The 21,951-nt window shown below is 39.2% G+C and overlaps 2 protein-coding genes and 1 long non-coding RNA gene across 4 annotated transcripts in view; 1 reads left to right on the forward strand and 2 right to left on the reverse strand.

Annotated features, from left to right (window-relative positions):
• Positions 1-1,714: 1,714 nt before the first annotated feature.
• LOC118491421 (receptor like protein 21-like) lies at positions 1,715-4,514 on the reverse strand. Its single transcript, XM_035989196.1, has 3 exons — positions 4,299-4,514; positions 4,064-4,184; positions 1,715-3,921 (listed from the first exon to the last, which is right to left on the reverse strand). Exons 1-3 carry the CDS (start codon positions 4,512-4,514, stop codon positions 1,715-1,717), a joined length of 2,544 nt encoding a protein of 847 aa, XP_035845089.1.
• A 2,819-nt stretch (positions 4,515-7,333) lies between these two features.
• Positions 7,334-21,951, reverse strand: part of LOC110935692 (receptor like protein 21) — a 42,225-nt gene continuing 27,607 nt past the window's right edge. Inside the window, exon 9 of one of the 2 annotated variants that reach the window (XM_035989715.1) lies at positions 7,334-7,490. In XM_035989715.1, coding sequence (XP_035845608.1) covers positions 7,483-7,490 — 8 coding nt within the window. In that variant the 3' untranslated portion in view covers positions 7,334-7,482. Of the gene's footprint in view, positions 7,491-7,961; positions 8,006-21,951 lie in introns of those variants that run through there. The other variant, XM_035989714.1, reaches the window with a different exon arrangement.
• Positions 10,708-12,496, forward strand: LOC110935693. The gene is made up of 7 exons (XR_002589325.2): positions 10,708-10,879; positions 10,955-11,021; positions 11,463-11,545; positions 11,607-11,716; positions 11,801-11,923; positions 12,119-12,179; positions 12,298-12,496. It is a non-coding gene; the product is annotated as an uncharacterized LOC110935693 (long non-coding RNA).

The following is a 21,951-nucleotide window of genomic DNA, read 5'->3' on the forward strand; positions in this document are numbered from 1 at the left end:
GGACGAAGAGTGACTGTTCGTTGGGATCACATATGACGAAGGATGATGTTGGCGAAGTCTCCATGTTGGACTGGACGAACCCTCTATGCATGGCGAACCCTTATGGTTCCTCACGAAGGGTCTCATCAACGAACCCTTAAAGAGTTCGTCCTTCTCCCTGCGACGAAGGCTCCTTTCTTTTGTGGACGAAGAGTCAAAGCCACGAAGAGTGACTCTTCGTTCGTTGGCCCAGTTAACCTTTCATGGAGGTGTTGCTTTTATTTGTCTATTTAAAAACGGCTTGCTGAAACAAAAAATAGGTACACGAAGAACACAGCGAGAGAATATACCAGTTAGAGTTTGTGAGATTTTCTTGTAAAAACAGTGTGTTGTAACTCTTCTGGAAGCTAATACAAGTGTGCTTAAACTTTGAAGCTTGTCTTGTATTTTCGTGTTCTTTGCTCGGTTTGCTTACCCGGTTGGATTCCGCACAACCGGGTGTGTTCGGTAACAACGATAAGGTTACTAGATCCTCCGCTAGTGGACCTACAAAGTCTGGCGGAGCTTGACCAAAAGTTTCGAGGGGGCGTAAAGTGATGGGACCCAAAAAAAATTTTCCTATCGTTATGTTTCGGGTCGGGTCGGGTTGGCTATTCGATTTAAGTCGGGTCAAATAATAATAGTTTCAAATAAAACAAAGTGTGTATTTACCAAACTACCCATTATTTATATACAAAGTTTATAAATATTTAGGTTATACAATTTAGGAAAAATAATCGGGGGTGATCCTATATACTTTTTAAATTTTTTGAACGAAAAATCGGAACTATACACTTCTAACCGAAACATTGGGGTGGACGGATGCACCCCCGGGCACCCACTATACTTCTCCAGTGATAATAACACATCATATCTTCAATTGGCAGGGGTATTGCGGATGAATACCGATCTGCTTCCATCTCCAATATCCCAACCCTCAATCCCTAAAACCCAATGTCACACAAGACTCACAGCTGACACTATAAGACATAGGGTTTCCTTGCATCGGCAGTCCGAAGAAAATTAAAATAAAATAATTAGAAGAAAAAAGAAAATGCATCAAAAGGCCTGTACAAGTGTCCATCTTTATCCCTCCACGGCTTGTGACAAAAATCAGCTGTTTTATTAAGATAAAAAAATATATTGCTGATTTCATTTATAAAATGGCTTCAGATTTTCCCTGTTCGTAAATTTCAATTCCATTTTGCTAGTTTTCAGTAGTGCTTCTTGCATAAGTAGGATTTAAAAACACTTATACCTGGTCTTCTTCCACATTATAACACATAAACCCGAAAGTTAAGTATATATACATACAAACACATAGTTTTGTGTTTATTCCTTACATACATTCTTCAACAACTTACCTATGGAATTTCAAAATAAATCCTTGCAGTTTGGGAGCTAATTTCCAACATGAAATTACAATAAATAGCAATGGATTTAGTAACAGAAATTGGTTCTTGCTTTAAGAATAATAATCCATTACTAATTTTGTTTTGTCAATTAATTTACAACGGAGTTCCGGCTATTTTTATAATATTATAAAAAAGCAGCAACTGCATTGGTAAATTTAGGTTGCATGTATTTTGCTTGTTTTCACTCTTCTTTTCAATAATAGGAACCATAGAATCAAGTATAAAAGTATATGAAAACAAGTTGTGTTTATTCTGTCATACACATATTAAACATGTCCTACCTACAAGGGCTTCCATACTAGATCACAAACGAAGTAATAGCATGTATACATACATTCTTCAACGAAGTCAAGCCATCTTCTTTTCCAGTAAGGATTGACACAGAGAAGTGCGATAAATCCCAAGATGAACACAAACCATGTGGAACCAAAACTTCCATAGAATGACGCCATGTCCATATTGTACCATTTCTCATGACTTCTTTCTTCATTGGTTGGTTGGATCATCAATGATTGAATCGTGCATTGATTCTCCAACGGTGGTCCACAGAGAAGAGGATTCCCTTTATAGCTCTCTTTGTTAAAAGTACTAAATTGTGCTTTCATTTCTGGTAGTCTGCCTGATAGATTGTTGTAAGAAACATTGAAAATAGCTAAAGTGTTTAGCTTAATTAGTTCCTGTGGAATGTTTCCAGACAAACTATTAAAAGAAAGGTCCAAACTCTCTATGTTGGCAAGGCTAGAGAAGTTAACTGGAATGGGTCCAGTTAGCATATTATGAGAGAGGTTGAGGACATGAATTCTGGTCAACAATCCTAGCTCTTCTGGGATATAACCTATTAGTTTATTACAAGATAGATCTAGTCCTGACATGATATCAAGAACGTTACCTTTATAGGCGTAGGAGAGAGTTTTTGTTGTGAACAAAACTTCATCTTGTAATCCTGATACCTCATATGGATGATCTATCATGCTAAACCAACTATTTCGAGGATTCCTATAGCTATATGAACTACTAGGACCAGAAAAATGATCAACATCTGTGAAAGCTTGATAACTTGGACGATTAATATTTTGTAGGCAACCGGGTATTGAACCAGAAAGGAAGTTACTAGATAGATCAAGTAAACTCACATTAGTTAACTGACACAACTGCTTTGGAATATTACCACTGAACTCATTTTTTCCCAAAAGAAGAATCCTAATATTTGACAATTCACCAAGAAATTTAGGAATCCTGCCAAACAATCTGTTGTTGCCAATGTCTAAAGTTAAAATATTGGTCAAATTACAGAAGGAATTGGGTATAGACCCAGTGAATGCGTTGGAACCCAAATGAAGATGCTTCAAACTTTCCGAAACTAAGCAGGATGGGATGGATCCTGAAAAGTGATTTTGTGAGATATCAAGAAAAGTGAATGAATTTGTTCCACAAGGAAACTGACCTCCCAACCTATTATTTCTCACCACAAGTTCAGACTCATAACTCATGTTGCTTATCCAACCAGGGATCGAACCAGTGAAAAAGTTGTTGCTAATATCCAAAAGGCTAGGCCCAGATAATATACTCCTTTTATCATCAAGGTCTCCAATTTTCCCAGAGAAGTAGTTGCTATCTAAGTGAAGGATACTAAGCCTAAGTTTGAAACTTAGGTTTCCAGAAAGTACCTCACCATGAAATATGTTATTTGATAGTTTTAATACCTCCAATCGAGTGAGGTTTGTGAACAATCCAAGTGGTACTTCTCCAGAAAACCTGTTTTGAGATAAATCCAATATCTCTAGTTCACTCAAATCACCTATTAAAGATGGGATAGGGCCCTCTAAATAATTCCCAGATAAATTCAAACGAATTATAGAGGGAAGGAACTTTTGTATGTCTTTAGAAATGGCACCTTTCATGAGATTTCCAGACATATCCAACCATCTTGTATTAGGATTCCTGTAAAACGGCTTAGAAAATACACCACCAAATGAGTTGTTCATTAGACTAAGAAATTCTAGCATTGTGTTATTTTTCATCAACCAAGTTGGAATATCTCCCTCCATTGAGTTATGCGACATGTCTAGTTTCTTTAACCTATGTTGGTGAAGTAGAAAGCTAGGAACAACACTTCCTTTATGCATGTTGATATTACAATTTGATAACGCAAGACCTTTCAACTGGAACATAGGATTCCAACCTCTAGGCTCTTCTGTTTCCACCTCGAACTTGTCATTATCACTTATGAATCCAACAACCTCAAGGTTTTTGAGATTGGAGAACGAGCTGAATGAGAAGGAACCTTCAAATTTGTTATGACTGAAATCCACATACTCGAGAGATGTAAGATTAGCAATCAGAGATGGCGGAAGTGTTCCTATGAATTGATTTGAAGAAATATCAAAGAACTTAAGAGACGATAGCATGTTGAAACATTCGGGCAGCTTTCCAGTGAACATGTTGCCTTGAAGATTCAATTCTTGAAGGTTCTTTAACTCACACAAACCTGTTAAAGAGAAAATTATGGTTCATAATTCAAGTGTAAAACTAACTTGCGCATGCATGGTTATTCAAATTTAGAAAGATTAACCATTGAGGAATGACAATATAACTAAAAGTGTGTAAGCATTTTGCTTTAGACAACTTACCATGATCGAGTAATGATCCATTCAGCTTATTGTTCGCAAATGAGACAACTTTAAGAGAAGATAATGCCTTTATTGTTGATGGGATGGTTCCAACAAAATAGTTTCCCTCCAAATCTAAGACCTCAAGATGGTGGAAAGATGCCAAAGCTATATTAAACAAAACAAGAGGTGATTATATATATATAGGTCACTAAAAATTATTAAAATTTTGTGACAAGTCAAGATACACTAGTACATAAGTTGGCAAAAGATGCCACATGATTTTTAAAAGATGCGGTTGGTAGGTTGCAACCGCATCTTTTGATTCATCTGATAAAGTCATGTAGTCATTTTGAAAAAAGAATCGCCCAAAAGATGCGGTTCTAATGTAAACGCATCTTTTGCATCTTTTCATATCGCCCAAAAGATGCGGTTCTAATGTAACCGCATCTTGTGCATCGTCATCATGCATTCATTTTGAAAAAGCATCGCCCAAAAAATGCGGTTCTAATGTAACCGCGTCATATGTATGAAAAATCAACAACAACATCTCTTTATAGAATTCAAAATTTTGATTTTTATGTTATTATATTCTTCCTTTAATAATACCTGAAACAATATACGGATAGATTTCAAAATTTGATCTGCATCTTCTTCCTTTAATATCTCAAACAAAGATTTCATATTTTTCATCATCCTTTTCCTTTAATACTTGAAGAAACAAAGGCTCATAAAATTTTTATCATCTTCCTCGTCTTATCTTATGTATACATTAGGTATTATTTCATTTATTGAAATTTTGTTTTAGTTTTATTGAATATATTTTGTTATATTTAGGTGAAGTTCGAATTTTACAAGTTTTTTTAGACATCGCATTCAATCATTAAGGAAAGGTATGAAATTTTAACTAGAAGGGGTAATCTTGACTCAAAGCCTTCTAAGTGGGTCAGTTTTGGTTGCTTTTAAAATTATATGGGTTGGTTTGGGTAATATATTTTAACTAAATGGGTCATTCGAAATTTCATCTTGTTATTTTCGGTTCAAAGCGGCTCGACAACATTAAAGAAATGGGTTGATGTGGGTTAGTGTCTTAAAGAAACGGGTTTTGGATCGGAACGGGTTCAGTTCAAATTGAGTTTCGGGTGGAGACGTGTTTCGGCACGACGCAGGTTTTGGATCAGAACGGGGTTGGTTCGGGTCGGGTTTCGGGCCGACACGGGTTTCTGCACGGGACGGGTTTCGGATCGCAACGGGTTTTGGGCCGACATGAGTTTCCGCACGAGACGAGTTTCGGGTCGGGACGAGTTTCGTACTGTTTCGACACGTACCTTTTTGACGTGAACTGTTTCGACCCGTACCGTTTCCACCAGTACCATTTCGAATTGAACCGGTTCGACGCGAACCGTTTCGACGCGAATCCTTTCGACGCGTACGGTTTCGACCCGTATCGTTTCGAATGGAACTGTTTCAACACGTACCGTTTCGACCACTACCGTTTCTGTAACAACCCGACTTTCCGAAGTCAAAGTAAAAGTAAAAGTCTGGATTTTATTCAGATCTGTCTTTTCTTGCTTAATTATTGCTTGTACTCTCGACGTTCGAAAATTAGCTTAGCTCTTTGTGATAAACGGTGTGTTAGTTAATGATATTTCAAACTGCGAATTACTACTAGCAGAAGTAACAATGCGATAAACGTAACTAAACGCTATACTACTAAACGTTATCCTACCATCGCAATCACAACGCTCATTGCAACGCAAACGAGAAACGCGAATTGGTTATTTATTTACCTGTATTACTTGTATGTGTACCTTACTTGCTTATCTGTGTGTAGGCTTATTTTAAAATGTGTGGTTTATCGCAAACGCAATCGCAACTTTATCACAACACAATCTCAACACAACTCGAAACACGGATTTAATTTACGCATTTTAGGTGTTAGGTAGTTATGTTATTTGTGTAACTATTGTTTAATACTATCGCATCGCGTACTCGCAACCCGCTTAAACGCAACGCTCAATGCACGAAACGAAAGATGGAAAACTAACGCGCACGCGCCGACCGAACGACCATTCGATCGAATGGACATCCGATCGGATGGCCATCCGATCGAGCGGTCGTCCGACCCCTTTAACTCTGCACCGCCTCTCACCCTTCACCTATAAATACCCCTCCTGTCACATCAACTGTTCATTGATGTGACAGCCTCCTCCGACCAGCGCACTCTCAGGCACTTCTCTCTCGATTTCTCGCGATCCTTGTAAGTTTTCACTCTAAATCTTGTACTTCTAACATCTCCACACACTTTCTCATCATCTACTCCAACAAATCTCACACTTTCACCATGAAATCCACTGATTTGAGCTGTTCTAAGGTGACGTCATCACGAGTTCCGATGAACACTGTTGAATGACCTCGTCTCGTCAAGAACGGTTCGGATCTAAAGGATTTCTACATGTTTTTACACTGAATTCGCCAAGATCTAAACAAGTATCAACTGTTTCAAACTTTACTTCAAACATTCTTCACTTTTATTCGAAAACCGATGGAATCCAGACTCGTTTAGGCTCTCTACTCATTCTCTAGTGGAGAACCGGTCTGAGAATGGATTTCTACCGGAGAGACGACCGATTCACGAGTTGAACAAGAAACTTCATCTTGAACAGTTGGGCCTGATCAAACGGGGTGGTACCCATCCGATCACCTGAACTAAACTTGGTACGATTTCCATTGTTTAACACGTCATCATACCGTCTCGGTTAAACCGCAAAAATTTTTAACTTAACTGGATTTACAAATTTCACAAAACATCAGGTTACGCGATCAGATAGCCGTCCGATCAGATGACCATCCGATCGAACGATTATTCGACCAGGTGACTTGTATCTTCAACATTTAAACAATTTCCAAACTTCAAAGAATATCAGTTTTCTATCGAACAGCCATCCGATGAACGGCCATCCGTCCGGATGACCATCTGATCGAATGACTTTATTATACTACAACGAAAACTTCAAAAGTTCAAACGTTTTTACAAACACACTCACACTCAGTCGAATGACTAGCCGACCGAATGGTCATCCGTCCAGATGACCATCCATCCGGACGGTCATCCGACCGACTCATCACCCGACCACTTATCGCCTAACGTACTACTTGTCACACCCCCAAAATCCACCTGCGGAGTATCACCGCTTGGGAGCGTGACTGACCAGGATCAAGCCACCAACCATATCGAACACAGTATTTAATAATAAAAATAGATAATGTAATTCATCACGACATGATTGATGTTCAAAACCAAACATTGTTTAAGTAGCGGAAGCTTGTAAGTAAACCCAACATAAATAGTAATGTATGAATTGTTATAAGTGTTTATTTAAGCATTCATAATCCATGCTCCACAACGACCTGCTCCTCCCTGTGCAAGCTCCATGTATCTAACGACCTGCAAGGCATGTAACAGAGGATCAACAACTAGTTGAGCGAGTTCACAGTTTATAGTTCAGTAATTGTAGTAGTATAGTAAGCCTTGTATTTGTTCGTTATGTCATGTATCGTATTAGTTCGTATCGCGGCCCTCTAGGCATGTATGCGAAGATTAAGTAAGGTTCTCAAGCATTCTAGACTAGGTATATTTGTATCGCGGCCACCCGGCACCTGTGCGAAGTTTAGCGTATAGTTCGCAGCCTTCCTAGGCATGTGTGCGAAGATCAGTCATAATATCGCGGCCAACCCTGGCGTGTATGCGAAGATCAGTTCAATTAGTATCACTAGTCTAGCAGTATCTTAACCAATCACCTTCCTCACCCGAGAATCATATCACTACGTTCCATTATAGATAAGTACCAGTAAATAATCAAATCCCATTCCCACCCTGGGAACCCCATGCCTTGGCTGTGTGAACTCACCTTGGTTTGCTCGGTATGCTAGGTTATGCACTCACAAGTAATCAGTCAAGTCCTATTGTATGCACGTGTAATAAATCAGTTTTTCGTTCGTAACAAATCTTGCACACAAATCTAATGTCACATTGTGTTTGGCAATTATTCATCATGCGACATTTAAGTAGTCAGTCAAATCCATATAGTTTCATACTTGACAGGATAAACAGGCAGTTAACATACTCTACCAGGTTAACACATTAACCAGGGTTACAGGCATATCTTAACAGATGAAATCATAAGTTAACATACAATACATGGCCTCATATTAATCATACGCAAAATAGACAGGGCCTTGCCTTTCTTAAAACTCAGACAAGTGTGTGTGTGTGGGGGGGGGGGTTTCCCCTGTTCAAAACTCGGACAGGACATGAGAGAACAAGTCACAAACTCGGACAAGTGTAATGGCCAAAAACTCGGACATCCCATGATATATTCATGAAACTCGGACACCTCATCTAGGGTTAAACATCGGACCACCCTACCAAGTGTTTAAAGGTCGGACATAAGGGTGAGGGGTAAGAAACTCGGACCTAGCAATCCTTACATGAAATTCGGACATTTGCTATATACAAAACTCGGACACTAGGTGTTGTGCTTACAAGTATTACAATAACCATTAAACAATTACCTTGAATGATTCTAGAGAGAAAGTGGAAACAAAAGTGATGAATGTCTTGCCAATGATGATGGTGATGATTGCTAGAGAGCCAAATAAATGAAAGTACGTGCTTGGATTCTTGTGAGAGGTTTAGTGAATGATTTAGGGTTAAGTATGATTTAGGTTTCACTAATAACTCTTTACACCCTTTATTATTATATTTTACAATAGTGCACCATCTCAATTAATTTCACAGTTTCACCACCCAGTTTATGCATTAGACAAGTCTTTCACAAATAACACATAACCAAGTATAATCACACAATACGATCCATTGTATCAAAACGTATACGATTCCATAGCAACTAATTGTGCAAATAAACAACTAAACAATAAATGAACGTGCAATAAATGCGAAATAGGAATCTTGGAAATTCGAGTTGTCACACTACTACACGTTGTTCGACTCTTACACTATCGTTCCCTATTCAGGCTAATCTCCAAGCGCTCCCTTCAATCCAAGGAAGGGTTTATTTACTAAACACGCTCTGTGAGTATACTCGAACCCATTTTCTACTAACGCACTTTGGGTGTTACATACGTTACCTATATCAAATCACATCAACACACAACGCAAACACTTTTAACGTTAACCGCTCTCGCATGCTATACGCGACTCGATGAATGCTTGTTTGTTATGTTTACACATTGATTACTGTCTACCTGCCTTAGCAACGATAGTACTATATTTTGGACTTAGCACCTGTGTATTCAGGGGTTGTTAAGGTTATTTACTTCACGTGTTCAGAGTGGTGAACATGTGTTGCGCACTCTACAACTCGCAGTCATTGGTGCTAACTTGGCCCAACCACCTCTAAGATCTTTTTAAGGTCTGCAGAGGGTTAAACACCACCACCCACCACCACCGTCCATCACCACCACCACCACCGTCCACCATCCAGCACCGTCCAATACCACCACCGTCCACCACCCACCACCGTTCATCACCACCGTCCATCACAACTAGCACCCACCACCGTCCACCGCCCACCATCGTCTACCACCCACCATCACCGTCCACCACCCACCACCGTTCATCACCACCACCGTCCACCACCCACCACCGTTCATCACCACCACCGTCCACCACCTACCATTGTCCACCACCACCCACCACCACCGTTTACAACCATCACCGTCCACCACCACCACCACCACCACCCACCACCACCGTCCGTACACTACCACAATTTATTTTAAAAACAAGTAAACGAGTGAATCTTGCGTAAGTGAACGGAAGCATGTTCTTAAAAAACAAACAGTCTTCTTCTTGCAGACTGCAGAGGTTTGGTCCACCTTTTTTCCTACAGATGTCTGCAGATGTGGTCCGCAGATTGCAGACATTTTACCTCTTAAAAAACAAACAACACCTAAGTGTGACATTAAAAAAATTCCCGTCTTGAAACTAGGGGTGCTAAACGGGCTGTGTTCGTGGGTTGGCGGGTTCAACCCGACCCGAACCCGAAAATTTTACACGTACCCGAACCCGAAAATCATATCATACATATGAACCCAAACACGACCCGAAGTTTCATGGGTTGACCTGAACACGACCTGTTTAACCCGAATTTTTTAATTTTTTTTTCTGAAATTTATATATTAAAATTACAATTTACTTAAAAACACAAATGTATATAATAATATCATATTTAAATTATAAAATCTTTGTTAATTTCTCTTTTTAAGTTATAATCAAGGCATAAATTACACACTCCATTAAATTTATAACATAAAATATATTGTAAAAATATATTATAATATAAATGTGTTAAACGGGTCAACCCGCCAACCTGATCAGGTTGACCAGAACCCTACCCGTTAACCTAAACGGGTTTGAGGGTTCAACCTGAAACTGACCCAAACCCTTTTAGACTAAAGCTAAACCTGCGAATTTTGTATTAGGTTCGTGTCGGGTTTTCTGATCATTTCAGAAATTCACAGCGCTACGTTAAACCCTTCAAAATTTTTGGTTTCCCTCCAATTCCCCTAATTAATTTCACCCCTAAATCTCTTTTCCCTCTCTTATCTTCATTCCCAACCGTCTCCCCCACCCCCAAATCCTCCACCACTAAATCTACTGGATCTGCTTTCTATTCTCTCTATCAATATTTCCAAATAATTGATCCACGATAGCACCACCATACCACCTATTTAATAAGGGCCTTCATTGTCGGTTAACAGATCCTCACTCACTACCCCTTCATTCTCGTTAAGAGCACATGCGAACGATAGGTTAAAGTGGATATAATCTTATGTGTTGGCTATTTTATTTGGTGCCTAATTATTGAAATTTTGTTTCTTGTGCAGGTTAGACCGCATATGGAATCACCATTAACTGTGTTTTCTTTTACATATTCAACATCTCTTTGATAAGGTAAATTCGATTTTTTATTTATGAAATATCTTTAATCTTTCCAAATTACATTGTTTCTCTGAGAACCGGACTCTCGAATGTTGTTTGCACCCTTATTATGCTTCACTGTTAATTTTTCCTTGAATCATAGAAATGTTGATATTTAACTAGTTGATGCTTTAATTTTATGATTGTTTTTTTTTTCAAAACTTATGATTATAGGGTGCAATTGACTCAACGTTGACATCTTTACAATGTTGTTGATAAATGCACACCAAGTGTTTGATGAAATGCATGGGTTCGATTTGCCTTTAACTAATAGTGAATGATGCAATATCAATGACATTTTTATTGCAGTCACAAAATTTGACTCAAAGCAGTGTGTTGATTGTAATTTGTAGCAATTTACAACGAATTATAGCAATTAAAAAAGCTGGTTTTAATTTGTATTTGTGTATTTAGGATTAGAAGAACATGTACCTGGTTATGAAAGTTCAAACAACAGCCAACAACACAATGATCAAACCAGCATCCAATGTTCGCAGGTAATTAATTGATAATGGTGTTTGTACAGGGACTGATTAAGTTAACATGCGTCTATATTAGATGGTTAACTGTAGTGCCACCAACAACCGGGCTCATGGGAATGCGGTTATATGTTGATAAAACATATGTGGGAGTTTGTTGAGACAATTCAACATGACTTTATTAATCGTGTAAGTGTATTTCATATATTTAAGATATATCATCCTTTTATTTATTTGTATACATTTAGATACTGTGTTTTGTTTGTTTTTCAGAAATGGAATACACAAGAGAAGACTTTGGGTGAGGAAATTGAATCTATGGTCGTAGACTTAATGGAGCATTAGATTAAGGAGGTGTTTGGGGTTCGGACATGAAATCCGTAAAGGTGTCTCAAGGTTAGCTCAAATTCCACCATTTAATGTTCATTTATATCTAACGGGACAGCAAAAAAATTGCTTTTAGTACAAAGATATGTATTGATACACAATGATCTTTCCATTTTTAAAGCCTTTTCTTACGGTTCCTAATGTATATAATATATATTTCCATATCCATAATTGTTGTTTAATGTCTTCATTTGGTAATTGCAGGAACTGAGTGAGGTTGTTTTTGCACATGATAAACAGATATTTGTCAAAAGCCATCAGCGAGGTACAATAATATTAACCACGTGTAATACATACCGTACCATGTATCAGTTTAGTCTCTTAATGACATGTTTTTGCAATGTATTTCGTGTTGCTATACGGTTGAAATTTGATTTTCATAGGGCCATCTACAACCTCAACACTGTTTGGGTTAGTATAACGAACTTTTCTTCTCTACAATTCCGGTTGCAAGCATGGAAAGACGTTGGTTTGGGTTAAAAGTATGAAGACACCGGTCGGTTCAGGAAGTTATTGTATATCACTTTCATCTTTAGAGTTATATGTATTGTTGTGTTACAGGAAAACTTTTGTCATATTGTGTTATTTTGAAACCTTTGTATTTTATATTCTTGGGTTGTATTATATTCGTTCTAATTAATTTTGTTTTTTCTAAATTTTATTTTATTTTTTAGACAATTTGTTAATCATGGGAATTTATTGGAAATTTTTTATAAAATTTCTCGAAAATTATATATATATTATTACTCTAAATGCCAACAAATGCGGTTCTAGAACCCCATCTATTGAGTATATTAGGAATAATTTTTTTGTTAATATATCAAAAAATGCGGTTCTAGAACCGCATCTCTAGAGAATATTATGGAAACTTAGTTTTTTGTTAATATGTCAAAAGATGCGGTTCTATCAAAAAATGCGGTTCTAGAACCACATCTCTTGGAACCGCATCTCATGACATATAGGCAAAAGATGCCTTGCCATAAGATGCGGGTCTAAAACCGCATCTCATAGCCAATTTAACCGCATCTTTTGATCAAATCTGTACTAGTGATAATTTCGAACTCAATGTTATTAATATGTTGGTAGTTGGTAACCATATAACATAGTTTATATATCGACTTTCTATTTACATTTTTTAAATTCTGAATAGATTGTGATACAATAAGGCCACCATTAAAGTGAAAAAGAAGTAAAGTGTAAAAAAGTTTCAAATAATGAAAAAAAAATGAAAGTTAAAGGACTTTGAAGTTTGAAGGCTTATTGGCATGAAACTATAAATGAGGGTAAGCATTGAAACGAGTTGCTAGAAAAATATATTAGGACATTATTTTGGTTGATCAAATTAGAATGATTCTTTCTTATTGGTACACCAATCGCCTTCAATGGTTGTAGTTCCTCCTTCACAATAGACATAACATAGTTCTATGCTATAGTTTGAACAAAATGTGAGGTGTGTAATACAATGATTGAATGATGTAAAATGCATTGCCTTGTATAGGCAGAGAAAACAATCTACACAAAATTCATGTATAACTGTTGGTGCACTTGTGTCTGTACTTTGTCTGTATTCGGTCTGTATGTAAACGATGTCCTAAGTCTGTAAGTTGACTAAGTCAACCATCCTCCGGATTGACTTGGTCAAACAGTTAGAAAGATAAGTGTCTGTCTCGAAGGATAGCCTCGAAGGATACTGTTGATCCTTCGAGGTGCTCGAAAGATATGGTTCGACCATTAGTCCTCGAAGGATGATCCTTCGAGGTACATGTTGATCATTCGAGCTTGTTGTCATCGATAGATGATCCTTCGGACCATCTATCGGATCCTTCGGAAAGGACCTGCTGTGTATGGGTATATATACTCATGCAGTGTGTTAGTGTTAGATAGATGCACACATAGAGAGTTAGAGAAACTCTGCTGAAAAACTCACACACACACACACTTTAGAGAGTTTGCAAACAGATTGTAAACATTGTGCTTGTAACCGTAAACCTTCATACGTATTAATACAGTGGTGTTAATCGGTGAACTTTGTGTGTTCTTGTGTTTGTTCTTGCTTCATCCCGGTTTGCCTACTAGCTTGGATTCCGCACTCGCTAGTGGGTTAGTATAACAAGGTTTAGGTTGTTCTCGATCCTCCGAGAAAAGGGACCTACAAGTGGTATCAGAGCCTCGCTCTTTACCTTGTTTAAAACCGGTTTGTTCGAGTTCTTTGGTGTGTTTGGACACTTGGTTTAGCACTCGTTTTTGGTAGTTTCCTTGCATTTTGAAACTGAAAAACGGCTACTAAACCTATCGGGAGTGTTCGGGGTCGGTTTGGGTAACATAAAAATCATTTTTGTGAAACTTTGAACTTTCCGGCCATACTTCCGGTTTGTCTCCGGTGACTGAACTTGAGGATAAGGTTGCCTATTTTGGTAAAATTTTTGAAAGTCAAATTGTTTGGTGAAAAGTAGTTGGCAGACCATCCTTTCAGCCGAAAGTACCTCACCAACCTATCACCTTTCTCACCAACCTGTCCTTTCGTGTCAGTGTGTCAGTAAGCTTTCGAAGGATATCTTTCGATTTCGAAAGATCATCTTTCGATTGGAGACAGCTCGAAAGATTAGCATCCTTCGAGTAGTCTTTCGAAGTCTGAGAAGTATCCTTCGTAGTTGGAATCTTTTCGAAAGTTGGTTGTCCGAAAGATAAGGATTCATCTCGAAAGATAAGGATCTTTCATTGTGAATCTTTCGAGATCAGTATTCGAAAGATATAGATCTTTCGAACTGTGAATCTTTCGTGATAATCAGTCGAAAGATAAGGATCTTTCATTAAGAATCTTTCGAAGACTTTGCTCGAAACTCAACAGTAATCTTTCGATCACTGTTGATCCTTCGAACAAGTCTTGATCTTTCGATCAGATTGTATCTTTCAGATTGTTGTCTGTTTGTTGTTAACAGTTTGTGGTGTGTAGGTTATTTGTTAATTTTTGATCAAAATGAGTTGCACAAGTCCTTGGGATTGGAGTACGGATCCACAACCAGATCTGAAACAGATGTCGATGGCTGAATATATGACGAGTGCCATACCTAAACAACAACAGTCAATAAGTTCATGTCAATGGGCTTTGGTATCCAATCAAAGTCAAAGTCTTCAGAATCTTCTGATTAGTGAGAGTGAAACAGGCAGTAACAATCGTCCACCAAAGCTGAACCACATGAACGACTTTCCGTCATGGAAAGGCCGCTTTCACACATATGTTCAAGGACAAAGCACCGACCTTTGGATGTGTTTTGTCAATGCATTCAATGAAAGCCTTGAAAGTAGAGCATCCACTTCAGAAGGTTACGCCAACATGCTTGAAAATGACAAGAAGGCTTATGAATTGGAGAAAAAGGCCTATGCCACACTTACTCAAGCACTCAACAAAGACATCTACCATCAGTTTTCATATTGCAAGACCACGAAAGCATTGTGGGATGCCTTAGTTGCTAGAGGAGAAGGCAATGCAGCTGCTCGAAAATCTCGGCATGATTTGTTGAAGAAAGAGTTTGAATCCTTTCAGTTTTTGGAAAACGAGACTCTGAATGATATGACCACACGTTTCTATCATTTGATTAGTGAAATGTGTGCTTATGGGGTGGCAGCTACTCAACAAGACATGGTGAATAGGTTTGCTGACGCCCTACCCCCAAAATGGAGTTCGTTTATTGAGTTGTTGAAGCATACTAAAGCTCTAGATGAAATCAACATCTACGAGTTCATTCAGAAGCTGGAACATAAAAATGATGAAGAAATTAGGAAAGCAAGGCGTGCTCCAGCTCCTCAGAATACAGAAATGTATCTTCCAGGATTCGATGCTTTGGCAAGATCCGCTGCAGCTCAGCAACAGCAACCTAAGCTGCAGACTGCATTTGTGTCCAATACAAGTTCAAGTTCATTTCCATTTCCTCAATCAACAGCTGCTCCACCACAACCTCAATTCGATCCGAGGTCTTACATTCCTGTTCCAACACAGCCACAACCACAACCTCAACAACAACAACAGCAAGCTCACTATACAAGCAATCCTCAACCTCAATCCCAAAGTCATCACACAATCCGAGTCGACAACTCAAATCTCTCACACCTTAGCATTGAAGTTGCTAAAGAACATATGGAGATTATCAACACCATGGTCAGTGCATACTGCTGTTTGGTAGCTGGTCAGCTTGGAAACATCAACATGACCAATGAAGATTATGATCAGATCGACAAGGAAGAAATGGAGTTGATGGATATTAAATGGGCTTTTGCTAGTGCGGTTAGAAGGGCAAAAGATTTCATGGCACGAACTGCAAGAACTTCGTTGGAAGGAAAGAAAAACACGAAGTATGGGTTTGATATTAATGCCGTCACGTGCTTTAACTGTGGCGAGAAAGGGCACTTTAAACGTGAGTGCACTCGACCAACAAAACACGGCAATCACAACCCTTTCAGAAACCAGACGAATGTGAATGCCCAACAAGAAAACCGTGAACGGAGGATGGTGGCAGTGAACAACAATCAGGGACAGCCTGGAACTGCAAATCACAATCGGGCTTTGGCTGTTCAAGCTGATGAAGGCTGTGACTGGTCAGTGCAGTTTGGTGAAGGTGATCAGGGAAGTGGAACTGCTTTGTACGCTAAAGTCATCGAGCAGGTTCATAAAGAAGAATCTTCTAGAAGTGATGACAGTTCTGGTTATTCTGGAAGTTCAGATGAAGAAGGCTCTGTTTCTGGGGATAATCACTCAGAGCCTGATGAGGAGGAAGAAGGTGAAGATATTCAGGATCTTCTGAATGAAGCTGATGAGCTTAAATGTCAGAAATCAATTCTGATTAGGAAGGCTGCTGCTACATCAACGGAAATGGAAAAACTGTTTTCTGAAGATGGAGCTTTTTCTTTTCAAACTGCCTTTATGGCAAATGGTTCAGCCTCTACTAGTCAGGTAACTTCTGAACCTCCTGCTCCTAGTATTTGTAAATCATGTGCAGATATGAAGCTTGAATCAGAAAAGCTTCATAGTCATAATCAGAATTTGGTTATTGAACTGTCAAAATGCCAAGAGGCAAACATGGCTTTAACCCGGAATGAAAAAGAATTTAAATCTGTAATAGAAACATTAAAGAAAAATGTGTCCGAGGTTAACAAAGTAGTTTACCACAAACAAGTAAGTATAAACGAATACATTAACCTTGTGGAAGAAACTAAGAAGCAATTAGCCATTGCCCAATGCAAGCATGATGCGATCAAACAGAAATTGGATAGTTATTCTAACTCTTAATTTGTGCTTGATCACATAATTGACGTTCAACAACTGAAAGGGAACGTGAAAGGAGTTGGGTATAAGGCATGTCCACCTCCTTTGATGAGCAACTATACCAAGATGCCTGATGAAGAAGAAATGCCTCGGTATGAACCCAGTGTGCCTTTGAACTTTGAGGAATTTTCTACTGGCCTAGGGTTCAAACCGGAGAATTCTGAAAATACATCCACAAAGCAACAGGAAGCTTCAACATCCGTGAAACAAAGTCCTCCAATCATCGAGGACTGTGAGTCATCGGATGATGAACCGGAATTGGATGTAGGTGATCAGGATAAATCACTTAGCAAGATGAAAGGAGTAGTCATTCCACCAGAGAATCACATCCTTTGTGATCCTGATACTCCTGATGTTCCATCTGTTAAGGAGCAAGTGATTGATCCTGTCAAAGTTGATAAAACAGGTGTGTCTACTGTTAAAAGCAGTAATGTGTTGTACACTTTGGTTGGAGATAATAAAATCTACTCAGATCATGTTTTTCCAATTAAAAATGTAAATAAATCTTTGATTGACAAAGTCTTTGAAGACAATACAAACAAATTTTTGGGAAAAACACTTCCGGGAATTGTGGTAACACAATGTGATCCAATTCCTAAGGCTGAGATTAGGAAACAGTTTGGTAATCAAAAATCTCCAACCACTCGACAACCTACTGCTTCTAAGGGTAAACAACCTCAACGAGCTCCAAAGCCAAAGGCTAAAGTTGAATCAAAAGGAGCTCGTTACATGAAGAAAGGAAAAGATGTTAAATTTGTAGCATCAAAAGGTACTGATAAAATTGAGACTTTTGAAAACAAATCAAACAATGATTTTGTGCAACAAGTCAAAATTTTGAAACGTAACAGTGATAACAATTACACCCAACATACAAATGGGTGTGATGAACGAGCAAGTACCTCAGGTTCTACAGGTTCAACATCTGTCAGTCGATCAAGCTCTCCTAAGTTTGTTGAAAGGAGAACTTGTTTCAAATGTGGGAAGGTTGGGCACATCATTAAGGATTGCACCAACTTGCCCAAACCAAATTTCGTTGAGCGAGCCCCATCTGAACAGTCTCACCCACAACGTCGTCCTGTTCCTCCAAAACATGATAAACGAACTGTTAAAGAACAAGAAACAAAACAACGACGTCATAACATTAAAACTGTTGAAAAGGCTTTGAAATCTGAAGTCAAAACAGTTAAAAGGAAACCTAGTTTGTCACAACCTTTAAAATCAGAAACTGTACATAATACACAATCTGGTAAACAAAAACAAGCTAGGAGACCTAAAAGGGGTGCTAGTTCAGGGGGAGTAAATGTGTTTGAAAACCATCAGCAAATCGAGCTCATTATTCGAGATGCTCAGGGACGACCCAAGACCACTAAGGCTTGGGTCCCCATCCTCAACTAATGTGTTCGAATGACATGTGCAGGATGTTCTAGGAGGAACTATTAATAGTCATTGGATTGTTGATAGTGGAGCATCCAGGCACATGACTGGCGACTTACGGCTCCTGTATGACGTGAGAAATATAAGAGGAGGGTATGTTGCCTTTGCGGGTGATAAAGGTGGGTACATCACTAGAGAAGGAAGTATCTCCAATGGTATCGTGTGCTTTGATAAGATCAATTATGTGAAGCAAATTGATCACAATCTTCTCAGTGTGTCGCAAATCTGCGATAAAAAGTTCTCAGTGATTTTTGATGATGCTGGCTGCTATGTGCTGAAACCTGGATTCAAAATTCCACAAGAATGGATTATCTTATCGGCTCCGAGAGTTAATGATCTTTATATTCTCGACATGAGCCAAGCGATTACTACATCTGCACAAGTCACTTGCTTTGTCTCGAAAGCCACAGAAAAGGAGTCTATATCTTGGCACAGAAGAATGGGACACATTCACTTGAGAAAGATGAACCATTTGGTGAAAAACAATCTTGTGAATGGTGTGCCTGTGAGAAGTTTTCATCTACAAGATATCTGTGTCTCGTGCCAAAAAGGGAAGCAAACAAAGAAGTCTCACCCTTTGAAGAAAATCAACACTGTCAGCATGCCTCTCGAACGTCTTCATATGGACCTTTTTGGACCTATGAAGCACAAGACAACGTTTGGTGATGCCTATTGTTTAGTAGTTACTGATGACTACTCTAGATTTTCTTGGGTATCCTTTATGGCACACAAGAGTGAAACTCCTGGCATCCTCAAGGATCTTCTTACAATGTTGGAGAATCTCTATACGTTGAAAGTGAAAAGGATCCGAAGCGACAATGGAACTGAATTCAAGAATCAAGTTATGGATGAGTTTTGTACTTCTAAAGGCATTCTTCATGAGTACAGTTCTCGTTATACTCCACAACAAAATGGTGTCGCTGAGAGGAAGAATCGAACTATTATCGAAACTGCAAGGACAATGTTAGTAGAGTCGGAACTCCCTATTCAATTCTGGGGAGAGGCTGTATCAGCTGCTTGCTACACGTTGAACAGAGTTCTTACAGTTAAGAGACATGGCAAGACTTGCTTCGAACTCCTTCAGAGAAGGAAACCGGATCTTTCTTACCTTGAACCGTTTGGTGCTCCTTGTACTATGATTGAGCCGGATGGAAAGTTTGGTGCAAGAGCTATCGAGGGTTTCTTCCTTGGATATGCTACTCCGAATTTTCGTGTTTGGAATCTAGCTACCAAAAAGATTGAGCTATGGAGCGAAGTTAGGGTTCAAAGGTACACGAGTTCTGTTAGGGCTCCGGGTGATCCGTGGATGTTCGATTATGATGGGCTATTTGACTCCTTCAATCTGCCAACCTTTGACGAAGAATCAGCAGCGGCTCGGATGTTGTTGGAAAGTGACAACGCTGCTGTCTCGCCTTTGGTTAGACCTATTGTGGTTGACCCTCAAGCTTCTTCGTCAGTCAACAATATGGTTCAAAATGAGGTTTATGAAGATGCTGCTGACTATAATGACTCTTCTGAAGATGATGAATATCATGATGCAGCCGAAGGATCTTCAGCTCCAGCTGCTCCTGTTCAAGGTGCTTCTGTAGATACACCTCATACGCAGAATATAGATACTGCTGAAGGGAATGCATCCACCTCTACCCACATTCCAGGTGTGGAGCTGGTTGTTGATCTTAATTTGAATAATTTGGGTATCAATGCTCGTGTACCGGATAATCCTGAAATGAGGATTCACGATACCCATCCCCAGCAGAATATCATAGGAGATGTCCATCGCGGTGTGCAGACGCGTAATCAGCTAAGAAACAACCGGAATGCTGGTTTGTATTCAGCTATAAGAGAATCTGGTCAACAAAATGACTGGTCCTTCGCGTGTTACGTGTCACAAGAAGAACCAAAGTCGTGGAAAGAAGCATTGAAAGATAGTGCTTGGGTTGAAGCCATGCAGGAAGAATTACAGCAATTTCACAAGCTGGGTGTTTGGAAGCTTGTTGAAAAGCCTGAGAACTACAAGAAGATTGGCACTCGATGGGTCTTCAAATGCAAGAAAGACGACCGTGGAGTGGTTATTCGGAACAAAGCTCGTTTAGTCGTTCAAGGTTTTCGTCAGATAGAGGGGATCGACTACAACGAAGTCTATGCACCAGTTGCACGTCTGGAAGCTATTCGGATCTTTCTGGCTTATGCCTCATTCAAAGGATTCAAAGTTTACCAGATGGACGTCAAAAGTGCATTTCTACATGGTGTGGTTGAAGAAGAGGTATATGTCGAACAGCCTCCAGGTTTTGAAGATCCTGTTCATCCCGATCGGGTTTGGTTGCTCAACAAAGCTCTCTATGGTCTTCATCAAGCGCCACGAGCTTGGTATGCAACCTTATCTACATATCTGCTGGAGAACGGTTTTCGAAGAGGTCTTATCGATTGTACTCTCTTTATCAAAGAACAAGATGGAGATCTTCTTCTGGTACAGGTATATGTTGATGATATTATTTTTGGTTCTACTAATGATGTTTTGTGTAGGAATTTCGAGCGCATCATGCAGGATAAGTTCGAGATGAGTGCTATGGGGGAAATGAATTTCTTTTTGGGCCTACAAGTGCAACAAACAGAGTCTGGGATATTCATCCATCAGACTAAATATGTTGGAGACATCTTGAGCCGGTTCCAGATGTCCGATGCAACGCCCATTGGTACCCCACTGCCAACTAATCACGGAATAACTCCTGACTTGAAGGGTGAACCTGTTAGCCCTTCATACTATCGCGCGATGATCGGATCCCTTATGTACCTTACAGCATCAAGGCCAGATATAATGTACCCAACGTGCCTGCTTGCCAGATATCAAGTCAACCCGAAGGCCTCACATCTTGCAGCTGTCAAAAGGATTTTTCGTTATTTGAAGGCTTACCCCGACACCGGTCTGTGGTATCCTAGGGATAATAACTTTGACTTGGTCGCATTCAGTGATTCTGATTTTGGCGGATGTAAAATCGACGGCAAATCCACAACTGCTGGATGTCAGTTTTTAGGAAATCGCCTAGTCACATGGCAGTGCAAGAAGCAGACGTGTGTCGCTACATCAACATGCGAAGCTGAATACATTGCTGCCTCAAGTTGTTGTTCACAAGTTCTTTGGATCCAACAACAATTGCGGGACTACGGTTTTGAATTCCTAACTACTCCTATTTATGTTGATAATTCTGCTGCTTTAGATATCACTAAAAATCCTGTGCAGCATTCAAAGACCAAACACATCGAAATCAAATATCACTTCATACGT

This window comes from Helianthus annuus, chromosome 4 (assembly GCF_002127325.2).
Source record: "Helianthus annuus cultivar XRQ/B chromosome 4, HanXRQr2.0-SUNRISE, whole genome shotgun sequence".
In the NCBI taxonomy this organism is placed as follows: domain Eukaryota; kingdom Viridiplantae; phylum Streptophyta; class Magnoliopsida; order Asterales; family Asteraceae; genus Helianthus; species Helianthus annuus.

What these genes read in the sequence shown, in the direction of transcription:
- LOC118491421 (XM_035989196.1), bottom strand. Translation starts at nt 4,514, where the DNA reads ATGCATGATGACGATGCACAAGATGCGGTTACATTAGAACCGCATCTT. An exon ending in GGCATCTTTTGCCAACTTAT is followed by an intron (nt 4,185 to 4,298) that starts GTACTAGTGTAT and finishes CACCATCTTGAG; the next exon opens with GTCTTAGATTTGGAGGGAAA. An exon ending in TGGATCATTACTCGATCATG is followed by an intron (nt 3,922 to 4,063) that starts GTAAGTTGTCTA and finishes TCTCTTTAACAG; the next exon opens with GTTTGTGTGAGTTAAAGAAC.